Source organism: Sapajus apella, unplaced genomic scaffold, assembly GCF_009761245.1.
Source record: "Sapajus apella isolate SASKATOON/1434 unplaced genomic scaffold, GSC_monkey_1.0 scaffold134, whole genome shotgun sequence".
NCBI classification, from domain to species: Eukaryota; Metazoa; Chordata; class Mammalia; order Primates; family Cebidae; genus Sapajus; species Sapajus apella.
The window spans coordinates 2,751,008-2,768,142 of NW_022437074.1; the positions used below are offsets into that span (position 1 = coordinate 2,751,008).

The 17,135-nt window shown below is 40.7% G+C and overlaps 1 protein-coding gene across 2 annotated transcripts in view; it reads left to right on the forward strand.

The window, feature by feature from the left end:
* Positions 1–16,034: 16,034 nt before the first annotated feature.
* Positions 16,035–17,135, forward strand: part of LIMS1 (LIM zinc finger domain containing 1) — a 137,322-nt gene continuing 136,221 nt past the window's right edge. For both annotated transcript variants that reach the window (XM_032263015.1, XM_032263016.1), the window contains exon 1: positions 16,035–16,272. In XM_032263015.1, coding sequence (XP_032118906.1) covers positions 16,241–16,272 — 32 coding nt within the window. In that variant the 5' untranslated portion in view covers positions 16,035–16,240. The remainder of the gene's footprint in view (positions 16,273–17,135) is intronic.

A 17,135-nucleotide genomic window follows, 5' to 3' on the forward strand; every position in this document is an offset into this window, starting at 1 on the left:
TTTTTTTAGACCAAGTCTTTGTCGCCCAGGCTGGACTGCAGTGGCATGATCTCTGCTCATTGCAACCTCCGCCTCCTGGGTTCAAGCAATTCTCCTGCCTCAGCCTCCCCAGTAGCTGGAGTTACAGGCATGAGCCATCACACCTGGCCAATTTTTGTATTTTTAATAGAGACAGGGTTTTACCACGTTGGCCAGGCTGGTCTCCATCTCCTGACCTCAAGTGATCCACCCACCCTGGCCTCCCAAAGTATTGGGATTACAGGCATGAGCCACGCTCCTGGCCCACATTAATGTTATTTAGTCAAATAATTGTTTATGGCTACAACGCTTTTCCAAGAGACATACTAAAATCTAAATACAAATGTATATATTTGAAAAGCTAATATAAATGGCATTTGAGTTCATTTCTGTTACTGCTTTCCCAATTGCCAAAAGCAATCTGAACATAGTTTATTCAGACGAGGTCGATTTCTGCTAGTTGTGGTCCTTGAACCTTTTTTGGTACCTTAGGAGTAAATAGGTGTTTGGTTTTTTGTTTGCATTTTTTTTTTTTTTTTTTTTTTTTTTTTTTTTTTGAGGCGGAGTTTCACTCATGTTACCCAGGCTGGAGTGCAATGGCGTGATCTCGGCTCACCGCAACCTCCGCCTCCTGGGTTCAGGCAATTCTCCTGCCTCAGCCTCCTGAGTAGCTGGGATTACAGGCACGCAACACCATGCGCAGCTAATTTTTTGTATTTTTAGTAGAGACGTGGTTTCACCATGTTGACCAGGACGGTCTCGATCTCTTGACCTCGTGATCCAGCCGCCTCGGCCTCCCAAAGTGCTGGGATTACAGGCTTGAGCCACTGTTTTGTTTGCTTTTTAAGCAACTCTTCTAAATTTTGCTGTGCTCATTCTTTCTTCACATGTTGTTACTGTCTAGATATATATTTTGCTTTTCTATTGGAGACTCTTTTGAGAGCTGGCTATCCCCTCTTGCTCCTTTTTTCTTTTCTCTTCTCTACTCCCAAGTTTCTTGCTCTTTTTCTTACCTTGTAAGTTACTGGAAATTCGTACCCTCTTGAGAGGCCCTTTTGTTTGAACTTCAGTCTTTAGTTTCATCAAGCTTTCTAAGGAAATTGATCTGTCAATGAAGGTTGGCTTGCCTGACCTTCAGAATATCTGTATTATTCAGTGATATGTTTTTCTGGTTGCTTTATTTGAGCATAGTGTAAACATCACCCATTGCATAGCTATGGCAGCGACATAAATCTAGCAGAGTAAGATCAAGGAGAGACAGAAGTCCCACCACAGATTGTACTTCAGTGAAAGGGATTCTTTTTGACTGCTTATGCAACTAAAGAAAACCAATAAACATAGAAAGCAATTATTTTTTATTTTATTTATTTATTTAATTTTGGAAGGAGTCTCACTGTTGCCCAGGCTGGAGTGCAGTGGCATGATCTCCGCTCACCTCAACCTCTGCCTCCTGGGTTCAAGCGATTCTTCTGCCTCCGCCTCCCAGGTAGCTGGGACTACAGCACGTGCCACCATGCCCGGCTGATTTTTGTATTTTTCTTAGAAACAGCATTTCACCGTATTGGCCAAGCTGGTCTCGAACTCCTGACCTTGTGATCTGCCCGCCTCAGCCTCCCAAAGTGCTGGTATTACAGGTGTGAGCCACTGTGCCCAGCCAGAAAGCAATTATTAAGCCAACAATATGCTCATACTGATATTAAATGGTGTACCAGATTCTAGAAAGAGTTACCTTTCAGTAAGAGCACTGCTTGTTGATTCATTTAGATGTCTAGTCTGTACACAAAAGCATGATTTTTATTTCTTATAACCAAAGTAGAAACCTCCTCTGAGCAATTTGACAAAAGGTTTATATTACGTACTTTAGTGTAGTTTAAGATTACAGTGATACAATTCCTAAAGAGTGAAATATAAGGCTGGGCATGGTAGCTCACACCTGTAATGTTAGCATTTTGGGAGGCTGAGGTGGGCAGATCACCTGAGATCAGGAGTTCAAGACCAGCCTGGCCAACATGGTGAAACCCTGTCTCTACTAAAAATACAAAAATTAGCTGGGCGTGGTGGCGCGCATCTGCAATTCCAGCTACTAGGGAGGCTAAGGCAGGAGAATCGCTTGAACCCGGGAGGCGGGGGCTTCAGTGAGACAAGATTATACCATTGCATACCAGGCTGGGTGACAAGAGCGAAACTCTGTCTCAAAAAAAAAAAAAAAGAGTGATATACAACTTTTCACAAAGTATGGAACTGCGGTAGTTTAGAACAATGTCTCAACATACCTCCTACACTATGTTTAATAGTAAATCTCTGTATTTGGCGGCATAATATGCTCTTATTGTAAACCAAAAACACATGCTGAGCACTGGACATTGTCCAACGTTTAATTCATATGATTCATTCTGAGTTTCTGACTGAGATCATTCTTTCAGACTGTGTGTATTTCTCCTGAAACCCATAAAATATGCAGCTAACATAATTTCATTTTTATTTCCTTTCCTGGAAAAGGAGAAATCACTCAGATCAGCTTTCATGTTGCCTTACAGACTATGACTTCAAAATATTTTTAAAGGGTCTCCTTTGTACTAGAATTGCTCTAATACAGTAGCCACTAGCCACATATTGCTATTGAAAGATTAAAATGTGATTATTCCAAATCAAGATATATGGTAAATATAAAATACACACCAGATTTCAAAGGCTGACATGAAAAAAGGATTGTGAAATATCTCACTAGTAGTTTTTATATTGATTACTTATTGAAATTTTAACATTGTGAACATATTGGTTTAAGTAAAATATATTGTGAAAATTAATTTCATGTTTCTATTTACTTTTGATAAAAGTACTACCAGAACATTTTTAAATTACTTGTAGTGATCTCATTTGTAACATGTTACATTTCAATCATATACCACTGTTCTAAAGAGTCACTCTGTTAAGCCCTGAAATTAACTCCAAATACCTCCCTGGAATACAGTGCCAAGGTAGAGGCTTCCTTGAACTTCAACCTCTAAAAGTAAGCAAGAATTGAGAAATATCTTCTGCTTTGAAAAATACTGACTCCGAAACCCTAATAATCAATTACATATTATTTGGGGGCTAAGCTCCTATTTTAAATGTAAATTGAAGAAATTAGGCCAGAGTCCTTCCCATCTTAGTGCTAATTATATAATCAGCCTGTTTAGTTTTCCCTAAAGCCTATTTAGTTTTAGTTTCTTTTTTTTTTTGACACGGAGTCTCATTCTGTCAGCCAGGCTCGAGTACAGTGATGTGATCTCTGCTCACTGCAACCTCCGCCTCCTGGGTTCAAGCAATTCTCCTGCCTCAACCTCCTGAGTAGCTGGGACTATACCGTAGGTGCGTGCCACCATGCCCAGCTAATTTTTTTTTTTTTTTAAGACGGAGTCTCTCTCTGTCACCAAGGCTGGAGTGCAGTAGCGCAATCTTGGCTCACTGCAACCTCTGCCTCCCGGGTTCAAGCAATTCTCCTGCCTCAGCCTCCCAAGTAGCTGGGATTATAGGCATATGCCACTACACCCAGCTAATTTTTGTATTTTTAGTAGAGACGGGGTTTCGCCATGTTGGCCAGGCTGGTCTCAAACTCCTCACATCAGGTGATCCACCCACCTCGGATCAAAGTGCTGGGATTACAGGCATAAGCCACCATGCACAGCCTATCTAAAGCCTTTTGCCAAGACAAATTAGCTCTCAGAGAACCACAGTATTCCTTTTGTAATGTGATTCATAATTACAAACTAAATTAAAATCTTACCTACTCTTAAAGAATAGAAAACATGAAAAAGTTCTATGTTAGCCCTTACAATAATTAAAAATTCACAAGCTTTGAAATGAATACAGGGAATAAAATCATTGCATGTGACAAAACAAAAGTTTAAATTGGCTTTGTAAACTCTGCATAAGATAATGAAAGCCAGGTTTCTCAATACAGTACTAGAAAAAGAAAAAGGTTATAAATAAGCCAAGGAGAATTCCAGAATGAATCCTGTGGTGCCAAATGTGTGTTGACTACAAGGAATAACAGTGACTTTACACTGGAAACACCTTAACCAGAGGCCAAGGTTAAAGACACAACAGCATTATCACACCACTTGCACAGCTACCCCCAATGTTAACATAACGGTAGTGCAATTATCAAAACTAAGAAATGAGTCTTAACTAAACTCCAGACCTAAGTCACGTTTTACCAGTCTTTCCTTTAGTGTCCTTCCTCTGTTTCAGGATTCAATCCGTGATCCTTGACACCTGGTACTTTGTCACATGTCCCTCTGTATGGGTTTCTTTGATGTTTTCCTATGATTAGGGATAGACACTGCAAGACTCAGAGTCACTTTACAAAGAAGCCTCTAGGGAGTGCCCCACAGAAAACAAGAGAGACAACACAAGGACACTAGAGAAAATTTTAGCCTCCAACATCTATAACTATAGCAAATAGTAAACAAAGCCTAACTCCTAGCCAAAGAAACACAAAACCTCACACTAAAAGCTTATTTACCTCAGTTCCTTTTACCTAGTACATCATGTACAGCCTCAAAAAATTACAAAACATAATAAAAGACAAACCCCACAGTTTGAAGAGACAGCAAGCATCAGAACCAAACTCAGATATGAAGGAGGTGTTGGAAGTATCTAACCAGGAATTTAAAATAACTATGATTAACATGCTAGGGGCTCTAATGTAAAAAGAGGATAACATGCAAGAACAGATGGATAATGTAAACAGAGAGGTAAAAACCCTAAGAAGAAATGAAAATAAAATACTAGAAATAAAAAAACACCAAAACAGAAATGAAGAATGCCTTTGATGGGTTCATCAAAAGAATAGATACGACCAGTGAAAGAATCAATGAGATGTCAATAGATACTTCAAACGTTGACATACAATGAGAAAAAAGAAAAAACAGAACAAGACTCAAGAACTGTGAGACAATTATAAAAGGTGAAACATGGACTTTTTGGAAATACCAGAAAGAGGAGAAAAAGATAAAGAAACAGAAGAAATATTTGAAGCAACAGTGACTTAAAATGTCCGCAAATTAATGATAGACACAGCTATGGTCTGAATGTTTTTATCTTCTCAAAAGTTATATTGAAACTTAATCCTCAATATGATAGTACTAAGGTGGGGCTTTGGGGAGTCAATCAGGTTATGAGGGCTCCATCCTCAGGACTGGGATTAGTGCCCTTATGAAAGAAGCCCTAGGGAATTAGCTAGCCCCTGACACCATGTGAGGACAAAGCCAGAATGCACTATCTATGAGGAATCAGGGATTCACCAGACATTGCTAGTGCCTCACCAGACACTGCTAGTGCCTTGGCCTTGGACATCTCAGCCCCCAGAACTGTAAGAAATAAATTTGTTGTTTATAAGCTCCCCAGTTTATGATATTTTTGTCATAGCCCAAATGAACTCAGGTAGACACAAAAGAACAGATCCAGGAAGCTCAAAAAACACCATGTAGGATAAATAACAAAAATGCTACATCTAGATGTAGCATTCTTGTTATTTCACAAGTATATATACTGCATATATATATATATATATATAGCATATATATATATATGTTTTTTTTTTTGAGGTGGAGTTTCAGTCTTGTTGCCCAGGCTGGAGTGCAATGGCATGATCTCAGCTCACTGCAGCCTCCACCTCCCAGGTTCAAGCAATTCTCCTACCTCGGACTCCCAAATACCTGGGATTACAGGCATCCGCCACTACGCCTGGCTAATTTTTGGTATTTTTAGTAGAGACAGGGTTTCACCATGTTGGCCAGGCTGGTCTCGAACTCCTGGCCTCAGGTGATCTGCCCACCTTGGCCTCCCAAGGTGCTGGGATTACAGCATGAGTCACTGCACCTGCCGAAGTATCTTATCTAGACACAGATCTCACTCCTTTCACAAAAATTAACTTAAAATGGATCATTAGACCTAAATGTAAAATACAAAACTATACAATTCCTAGAAGATAACAAAAGAGAAAACTCATGTGACCTTGGATTTGGTGATGGCATTTAGATATAACATCAAAAACATGACTCATAAAAGAAAAAATTGGTAAGTTGGACTTCACTAAAATTAAATTGTTCTGCTTGCAAAGGACGCTGTTAAGAGAATGGAAAGGTAAGCCATTAACTGGCAGAAAAATCTTTGCAAAAATATAGTTCTTTATATATAAAATATATATTATATGTAACATATAATATATATAACATTTATATATGACATATATACAACATATATGGCATTGTGTATATATTATATATATATTTTATATATACAATGTCATATATGTTGAATATATAATGCCATATATAATATACATTGTATATATAAATGTTATATTTTATATATATGTATATTTTTATATACATATATATATTCTGAAAAAAGCAAAACTGTGGAAACAGTAAAAAGTTCAGTGGTTGCCAGGAGTGAGGAGTGGAGGTGGTGGATGAATGGTGGAGCACAGCTGATATTTAGGGTAGTGAAACTATTCTGTTTGATTATGTAAACATGTCATTATGCATTTGTCAAAATCCAGGTAATATACTGTCAAGTACGTCACTTGCATAAAGAGACCACCAGGCAGGCTTTGTGTGAGCAACATGGCTAGTATTTATTCGCCTGGCTGTGGGCAAGCTGAGTCCCAGAAGAGAGTCAGCGGAGGGCAGAAGGATAGGAGTTGGTTTTATAGGTTGGGGCAAGTGGTCAGTTAAAGGTGGTAATCTATTTTAGGGAGGGTAAGGGTGTCACGGGATGCATGGACACAAGGGTAGGGGTCAGTATTCTATCTTGGAGAGGGGAATGGTGTCACGGGATGCATGATCACAAGGGTAGGGGTCATCTATTACAAACAGGCATGATCATAAGGGTGGAGGTTATCGGTTGCAAGCAGTAAATTACATAGTTACAAGGGTGGGGGTCCTGAGAAACCCAATGTCCAGGGGGGAAATTCCACAAAGCTGAGCAGGAACAATGGCTGCAGGTTGCAGATTGCAGGGGGAGAGCAATTAGTTGAGGCAGGAACAAGTTGCTTCACTTCTTTTTGTGACCACCTGGCTACTTGTGGTTACTTCAGACTTTCTAGCTCCTGGGGACCATCCAGAGGTGTAAGTGCGGGTCTCCAAGGCTAAAATGGCCAGGCTTGGACTTGGAGGCCTGACATATACAACACCAAGAATGAAACCCAATGTAATCCATGGACGACTGTTAATAAAATTTTAATAATGGCTCATCAATTATAATCAATGTACTAAACTAATGCAAGATGTTAATCATAAGGAAAACCGGGGGTGGGAGGGTTTGGGTTAAGAGGGCATATGGGAATTCTCAACTGTTTGCTCACTTTTCTGATAGGCTGAAATTGTTCAAACAATAAAGTATATTATTAATAGTTTTCCAAAATTCACTCAAAGGGCTAAATAGCAGAATGCACATGACAATGATAGGTCTTTGTGAACTTGAAGACAGATTAGAAATGGTGGACTGAAATCCTACAAAATCAATAATTACATTAAATGTAAATGGTCTAAATATACCAACTATAAGGCAGATTGTCAGACTAAAACAAACAAGACCCAAGTACATGCTATTTATAAGAAAATAACTTTCTTTTTTTTTTTTTTTTTTTTTTTTTTTTTTTTTTTTTTTTTTTTTTTGAGACGGAGTTTTGCTCCTGTTACCCAGACTGGAGTGCAATGGCGCAATCTCGGCTCACCGCAACCTCCGCCTCCTGGGTTCAGGCAATTCTCCTGCCTCAGCCTCCTAAGTAGCTGGGATTACAGGCACGTGCCACCATGCCCAGCTAATTTTTTGTAGTTTTAGTGGAGGCGGGGTTTCACCATGTTGACTAGGATGGTCTCGATCTCTTGACCTCGTGATCCACCCGCCTCGGCCTCCCAAAGTGCTGGGATTACAGGCGTGAGCCACCGCGCCCGGCCAGAAAATAACTTTCAATATACACTAATTGATTAAAATGAAAAGAATGGAAAAATGCAAATAGTAATCAAAGAAAATTATGCTGGGTGTGGTGGCTTACACCTGTAATTCTAGCACTTTTGGGAGGCCAAGGCAGGAAGATTTCCTGAGGCTAGGAGTTCCAGACCAGCCTGGGCAGCAGAGTGAGATCCCATCTCTACAAATGAAAAAATTGTTTAAATAGCCCAGCATGGTGGCATGCATGGTATAATATACCCTAGCTGCTCAGAAGGTTGAGGTGGGAGAATCACTTGAGCCCAGGATTTGAGGTTATAGCAAGCTATGATTGTACCACTGCACTCCAGCCTGGGCAACAGAATGAGACCCTGTATCTAAAAAAATAAGCAAAAGAAAAAGAAAATTAGAGTATCTATATTAATATCAAAGTAGACTTCAAACAAAGATGATTACCATGAATAAAAGATATTACATAATTATTAAAGGGTCAATTCAATAAGAAGACATAACAGTCATAAATGTGTAAACATAATTCCACAGTAAAAGGAATCAGGCCTCACAGATGCTTATTTCAGGCCTGGGGTAAGGGATGTACAAAGTGAACCAGGACTAATGAAGTTATAGTAAAACTCCAAAAGACTAATAAAGTCATTTAAAAGACTAATGGAGTCATATGAAAAGGTCCCAGGAGCCAGCAGAAAGGACTCCCCTTGGCTAACTCTGGAACATTTTGACAGTTTGAGCATCAATAAGAGTAATGAACCATAATTGACTAGAACACATTTAAAACATAAAAATTCTTGAGTCCATAATCATAGTCAACAAAGATGAAAACAAAACATCTTATTTGTCACCGCTAGGAGTGACTATTATTCAATTTCTTATTATAAAATTGGTAATTAAAGGTAAATAAACAATAATTTATTCTTTATCTGCAGTGGAACTAAGTTTTAGATACAAGATAACCCCAGTAGATATGGGAAAGTTCTTTAGAGGTAAGAATGACAGTTAATAAATGTAGAAAAAAGAAGAGAATTTAATCACCATTTCGCAGCTTCTAATTAATCGATTCAAGAAAGAATCATTACTGCATGCTAAAACCATTAAGGGAAAGCTGTCAAAGATCTTAACATATCAACCCATAGAATACTTTCTAGTGGCAAGAGGATAAACAGATAGTTACCTTAACCCTATGATCTTAGGATCTCTAAAAATGTACACTGGTTATTCTAGTTAGCAAAGAATAAAAAAATAATAATAATAATTAAAAAAAATAATTTCTAATAATGGGTAAACTGGATATTATGTGAAGAAAATGGCATCAGGCCAGGTATGGTGGCTCACACCTATAATCCCAGCACTTTCAGAGGCCAAGGTAGGTGGATCACCTGAGGCCAAGTGTTTGAGACCAGCCTGGCCAACATGGTGAAATCCTATCTCTACTAAAATTACAAAAATTAGCTGGGTGTAGTGGTGAGCATATGTAATCTCAGCTACTTGGGAGGCTGAGGCAGAAGAATCACTTGAACCCGGGAGGCAGAGGTTGCAGTGAGCCGAGATTGTGCCCACTCCAGCCTGGGCAACAAGAGGAAACTCTCTCTGAAAAAGGAAAGAAAGAAGAAAGAAAGAAAGAAAGAAGAAAGAAAGAGAAAGAAAGAAAGGAAGGAAGGAAGGAAGGAAGGAAGGAAGGAAGAGGAAGGAAAGAAAGAAAAGAAAGAAAGAAAGGAAAGAAAGAAAGAAAGGAAAGAAAGAAAGAAAGAAAGAAAGAAGAAAGAAAGAAATAAAAGAAAGAAAGAAAGAAAGAAAGAAAGAAAGAAAGAAAGAAAGAAAGAAAGAAAGAAAATGGCATCAACTGTGAAGAATTATTGCCCAACATGTTTAATGTAATTTTATTTAAGCCTAAAATTCTGCTTTACTGGAAATAAAAAAAAAATTGTTAGAAAACACCATGAGGAAACAATCAGATAAATACAGAAAGTGAGACAATTGACCTAACTTCTATAAGTCAAGTGGCTATGTCTCTCCAATAAGTTTAAAGTCAAGAAAAAAGAATGGGGGCCAGGTACTACACTTGATTTGTATAAAGCTTAGAGACAAACAATGAAATGCAACCTATGCTCCTTTATTAGAATGCTATTTAAACAAAATAGCTCTCAAAGACATTTTTTGGGTCAAAAAGGGAAATGTGAATGTAGTCTGATTATTAGACAACATTTAGAAATCACTGTTACAGCTAGACGCAGTGACTCACACCTGAATTTCCAGCACTTTGGGAGGCTAAGGAGGGCAGATCACAAGGTCAGGACATCTAGACCTGAGACATCATGTTGATCACCACCTATGGGGGTCTGTCCTGTAAACCCTAACTCTGTGATGAATAAAGTACACACACACACCAAGTACAGTGATCAAGTGGGCTAGCAAGGTCATCAGCTGCTCTCAAAAGGCGATTGCAGCTACCTGACCTTACTAGCTGTTCCTCCTCACATTTAGTCAGTATGGATTTAATAACAGAGGTTCTAAGTCAACACACTTGTGGATAATTAACATGGTTAAAAGAGTGGTTATACAAATGATAAAAGCTCTGGTCTGGGCCCAGAACAAACACCATTAACTGGTAATCCCCCTTCGACCTCCCCTCCCCTCGAGAGGACCATACAGCACAAAGTTTACATGAGTAAACAAACTAGTTAGAGTAGAGACAAAGGAATATATGGGGTAAACAGACTTAACTGGAGAAGCTTCTATTATCCCTAATATTTGCCCTATGATCTAATACCCTAAAGTAAGAACTGGCTGTCTTCAGCCTGTCCCATTATTAAAAACCTTTTGGCCTTCCAAAAGGCTTGAGACTGTATCTTGTAACTTTTCCCTAATATTTCTCTTAACATTTTGCCAACCCTAGACCATCATGGCCAACATGGTGAAACCCTGTCTCTACTAAAAATACAAAAATTAGCTGGGTGTGGTAGCACACACCTGTAGTCCAGCTACTCAGGAAGCTGAGGCAGGAGAATCACTTGAACCAGGGAGGCAAGGTTAAGATTGTGCCATTGCACTCCACGTTGGGTAACAAAGTAAGACTCTGTCTCAAAAAAAAAGCACTATTAATTGCGTTAGGTATGAAAATTGGGTGATTATATTGTAAAAGAATTCCTTCTTTTAAAAAGACGCATTCCAGCCAGGCACACCTGTAATTCCAGCACTTTGGGAGGCCAAGGCAGGCGGATTGCCTGAGCTTAGGAGTTCGAGACCAGTCTGGCCAACATGGTGAAGCCCCAACTCTACTAAAAATACAAAAAAATTAGCCAGGCGTGGTGGCGTATGCCTGTAATCTCAGCTACTCAGGAGGCTGAGGCAGGAAAATTGCTTGAAGCCAGGAGGCAGAGGTTGTGGTGAGCCGAGATTATACCACTGCACTACAGCCTGGCGACAGAGCAAGACTTCATCAAAACAAACAAACAAGAAGCATTCTAAAGTATCTAGGGATGAAGAGTTTAAAGTAATTTACTTCAAACTACAGTGAAAAAAATTAAACACTGCAATATTAATTACTAAATCTAGATGGTAGCTTTACAATATTCATAGATGAGCATATTTCCTTTAAATTTCTATGTGCTTAAAAATTTTCATATCTTATAAGAAATAATATATGTATTACATTGGGAAATATATAACTATAATTGACAGAAAATAACACTAAAAGTGCAGGATCACCAACTCTATCTGGGAGGCAGGATTATAGGGACTTCAATTTTCTTTTCATGTTGGCTTTAAAATATGATTATATTAGTTTATGCTTACACTTTTATCATTTCTTTGCATTTGTTTTGATCTATATTTATTTATATTTCTCCATGGGCATGCATTCTCAACTACTGACTTCACACAGTAGAAAAGGACTTCTCCATAGCTCTTAAGTGTTTGCATCTCCACTGACGAGCCCAACCCAGAGTGAGACTGAAACTTCTTAGCTTCAATTCTAAAAACTTCTACTTAGCTTCTCCCTAAGTAGGCAGTCTGGCCCTGCAGACTTGAGTGCCCTTCTCTGGTCTAATTACCTCCAACCAGAAGGGTGGGGTCCACTGTACAAACATGTGCAGTTCCCACAGACAGGAGGAGCTGGGTAGACACCCCAAAAAGTGTTCTCTACACTCTCCCTCTATTTTTATGAACATCACTCACTAAATTATTAAAATTGACTCCTAACTTCTCTCCGTGGCACCTGAGTTCCTTCTCTCAAACCACATACACATAAACACTTTCATTAACAATGCTCTTCATTAAGTTTCTGTTTAAAAACATCCATATCTACCCTATACATTCTTATCAATATTTTTTTTTCATAGAAAATCTGGCATCCCTTAACATTCAGGATCCTAATGACCTGGCTCCTAATGACCTTGCTTCTTTCAACTTTATGTCCATTCTTTTGGCTACTTGTTCCAAGACTATGCCACCATCTTTTCACCCATACACCCACTCAGATTCCTTTTATTTTTTTAATTAAGATGTATTATCTTAACAGTTTTTAAATGCACAGTTCTGTAGCATGAAGTACATTCACATTGCTGTGCAACCATCACCACCATCCATCTCCAGAATTTTTTCTCTTGCAAAACTGAAACTCTGTCCCCATTAAACAGTAACTCTCTACTCCCCAATCTATACCCTTGACAACACCAATTCTACTTTCTTGGAATTTCATTATTCTAGGTATTTCACATTAGTGAGATCGTACATATTTGTACTTTTTATGATTTGCTTTTTTCACTAAGTATAATGTTCTCAAGGGTCATCCATGTTGTAGCATGGGTCAGAGTTTCTTTCCTTTTTTTTTTTTTTTTCTTTTTTTTTTTTTTTTTTTTGAGATAGAGTCTTTATCTTGTCACCCACACTGGAGCGCAATGGCATGAACTTGGGTCACTGCAACCTCCATCTCCTGGGTTCAAGCGATTTTCCTGCCTCAGCCTTGCAAGTAGCTGGGATTACAGGTGCCCACCACCACGCCCAGCTATTTTTGTAATTTTAGAGGAGATGGGATTTTACCATGTTGGCCAGGCTGGTCTCAAACTCCTGACCACAGGTGATCTGCCTGCCTCGGCCTCCAAAAGTGCTGGGATTACAGGCATGAGCAACAGCACCTGGCCAGAATGTCCTTCCTTTCTAAGGGATTATAAATAAATATTCCATTGTATGAATGTACCACATTCTATTTATCCATTTCTGGACATTTGGGTGGTTTCCACCTTTTAGCTATTGTGAAAATGCTAATACGAATATGTATGTGCAAAAATCTCTTCAAGACCTTGCCTTCACTTCTTTGGGATATATATCCAGGCATGAAATTGCTAGATCATATGGCAACTGTATCTTTAATTTTTTAAAGAACTGCCATACTGTTTTCCACAGGAGCTGCACCATTCTACATTCCCTCCAACAGTGCACAAGGATTCCAATTTCTCCACACCTTTGCTAACAATATTTTGTTTTTTTGATAGTAGCCATCCGAATGGGTAGGAGGTGTATCTCACTGTGCTTTTAATTTGCATTTCCCTAATGATTAGTGATGTTGAGCATTTTTCATATACTTGTTGACCATTGTTATTTAACAGCTGCAGAGTATTCTAGGTAGAAACCATAATCTACTTAAACAATGTCCTGGATAAATAAACTTTCTCAGTTGTTCTAAAAACAAATCTGCAATGGTGCTTCTTCTATATTCTTCTGTTTTCAATTTTTAAAAACTTTATTATAGAAATTTTCACATACACACTAAACTAGACAAGCTAATATAGAGAATACCATGCATCTATGAGGTAGTTTCAAGTTATCAACTTATGGCCAACCTTCTTTCACTGATAATTCTACCCACATTCCCCACCCCTACATTTTTTTTTAAAGTGAATTTCAGTTATATCATTTAGTCTACAAATAGTTCCCTAGGGATCTTTAAAATTTGCTTTTTTTTTTTTTTTTTTTTTTTTTTTATAATCAGGATCTCACTCTGTCACCCAGGCTGCAGTGCAGTGGTGCAATTATAGCTGACTGGAACTACAGGTGCAGGCTGCCATGTGCAGCTAATTTAAAATTTTTTTGTTTTTGTAGAGACAGGGGTCTCTCTTTGCTTCCCAGGCTGGTCTCAAACTCCTAACCTCAAGCAATCCTCCTGCTTCAACCTCCAAAAGTGCTGGGATTATAGGTGTGAGCCACTGCACTCAACCAAATTTGTACATTCTTTTGGTGTATATATAAGAATACACCTGTAAGATAAATTCCAAAATATGAATTTCCTGGGCCAAAGTAGAGCTGAATTTTACATTGATAGCTATTGCCCACTTGTCCTTTACAAAACTTGTATGGATTTATACTCCCATCAACAATAAATTAGCCAGGCATGCTGGCATGCGCTTGTAAACCCTGCTACTCAAAAGGATAGTTTAAGTGCAAGAGTTCAAGATCAGTGTGGGCAACATAGGGAGACCTCCAGGGGCAGGGGTGGGGGGAAGGGTTTCCCCTATCCTCATCAAAACAGTATATAGTCAAACTTTTCATCTGCATTTGTGAAGTTGTATTTTTTATTTTATGATTATTAAATACCTTCTTGTGCTTTAAAAAATCATTTGTATTTTTCTGTGAAAACCTGTTTTTCTCTGAATTGAACATTTTTGTACTTATTTATTTTTTTAATAATTAGAACTTTTTGTCATGCATCTTACAAATATTTTTCTTGGTTGAGTTTGTTATATTTATTTGCTATGCAGAAAATTTAGATTTCTGTGTAGTTATTATTTATCAATTTTTTTTTTTTTTGAGACAGAATCTTGGTGTGTCCCCCAGGCTGGAGCACAATGGGTGATCTCAGCTCACTGCAACCTCCACCTCCGGGGTTCAAGCAATTCTCCTGCCACTGTCTCCCAAGTAGTTGGGATTACAGGCACCCGCCACTGCACCCAACAAAATTTTTGTATTTTTAGTAGAGATGGGATTTCACCATTTTGGTCAGGCTGGTCTCGAACTCCTGACCTCAGGTGATCCACCCACCTCAGCCTCTCAAAGTGTTGGGATTACAGGCGTGAGCCACCTTGGTCGGCCTACATTTATCAATTTTTATTTGTATGGTTTATATGCTATTTATAAAGTCGCCACTCCAACTTTAGTTTTGTTTTGCTTTTTTCCTTTGTTTTCTTCTGGTATTTTTATATCTTCTTTTTTTTTTTTTTTTTTTTAACATTTAACTATTTGCCTCGTTTGGAATTTACTTTGATGTAAGGACATCAAATAGATCCAGTGTTTTTCTCCCACATGCCTCGCCTGGCAAGAGACCAAAATTTTCATTCTATTGCTAGAGAGTAGGTATAGTTACAGTATCAGATACCCTGACAGAGATCATTTATCCTCAGGATGAATCACCTGTCTTACCTATTAGATCCTTTGCAGATTTCAAGTTTTGATAGATGGAATGGGCGAAGACAGTAAGAGCTAGCAAGGAAGAAAAGGATGCACAGGCAAGACTGGAATCTCTCCAGGAAAGGTAAACTTTTCTTAACTCACAAGTTAACAAACCCTGCAGGCTCCGCGCGGAGCTCAGGGACTCAGCGATGGCTAGTGCAGACCAGGCCCTCCCAGAAGGCCGGCCAGCCAGACAGAGCCTTCGCACGGAGTCCCCTTAGGCGCCGTCACCAGGACCCGGCGGAACCCTGTGGCGCTCCCACCACCGGGACGGAGGCCGCTGCCAGGGCCGCGCAGCGACGCTGGTGGAACCAGAGGAGCCTCGAGGCAAAGAGAGCCGGACCCGCTCCCTGCGCCCGTCACCGCCATCCATGTGTAGGGAATTCGACCCCCGAGCCGCCAGGGCATTACGAGGGCTCCCAAGGAGTCCCCACCCCCACCCCCACCCCCACCACTAGCGACCCTTGCGCCAGCCTCCCAGCCGAGCCTGGGGCGTGGGACGCGGACATCGGGGCGGGCCCGATGCGCGCCCGACGCGTCCCCGCCCCATCACGCCCCGCCCACATGCCAGTCCCCGCCCTTCTGCGCCCGCTCCGCCAGTCTCCGCCCCTCACTGCCCTGCCGCACCCGCCCCTCACCGCCTTCCCGCGCGGCGCAGCTGGCCGTCCTCCAGCTCGCGCGGCCCCGCGCGGCCCGCCCCTGGACCTCCTCCTCTTCCTGCTCCGGGCTCGCCAGTAGCCGGCCAAGGCGGCGAGGGACTAGAACGCGGCTGGAGCGGCGCCGGGAGGCGAGGGGCTGAGAGACTGCGGCGACTGAAAGCGGAGAGATGCTGGGCGTGGCGGCCGCGATGACCCACAGGTACTGGCCGCGCCGCGCGGTGGCCGCCACGTAAGCCCTGCTGTTCCCGGCTGGCCTTCGGGCCGGGCCTGACGCGGGCGGGCGGGCGGGCGGCCGGGCTTTCTCCGCGGCCTCCCTGGGGCTGCAGGGAGCCTGGCCCCCCACCTCCACAGCGCTCGAGTGGCGGCGTGGCTGCGCGCGTGCCCGGGGAGGAGACGGCTGCTATTCACACCCGAGTGTTCGTGGTGGTACAGGCGCTGACGCCGCCTCGCTGCTCCGAGGGTTCCTGACTGCAAATCAGTATTTGCCGAGCTAATCATTTATGTTCTAGCGGTAGGGATCAGCGGGTCGCAGACGTTTTGGTCTCCGGACCTCTCTTGAAACTAGAGGACCCGGAAGGGTGGCTGTCTTCACAAACTGTAGTAGGAAGGAAAACCGAGACACTGAAGTTACTGTTAACTCATTGAATAAATCCGTGGTGTGTTAACATACATACCACATTTTTATGCAACATAGGATTTTGCCAAAACAAAAAAGTTCGTGGGAATAGTGGCATCCTTTACAGTTTGGGAATCTCTTTGAGTCGTCTGACCTAGTGGAGACAACTGCTACTTAAGTTCTCCCATCTGCTTTGCGTTCAGTCTGTTGCTATATATTTTCATAGGAAGAAAATCTGATCTTAACACAGATGTGCTGTTGGAAAAGGGAGGGCTCTCTTAGTAGCTTTTGCAGATAATTGTGGGTGTTATTACTACACCAGAACTACGTTAAGTGAAAGTTTCTGAAAGACTCGTTTGGACATGGAATCTGAAGCTGCTATCTGTGGACTTTTCACACAGTTACGTTAAAATTTCTTGGTCTGTCTTGCAGTTTGAAAGGATCTG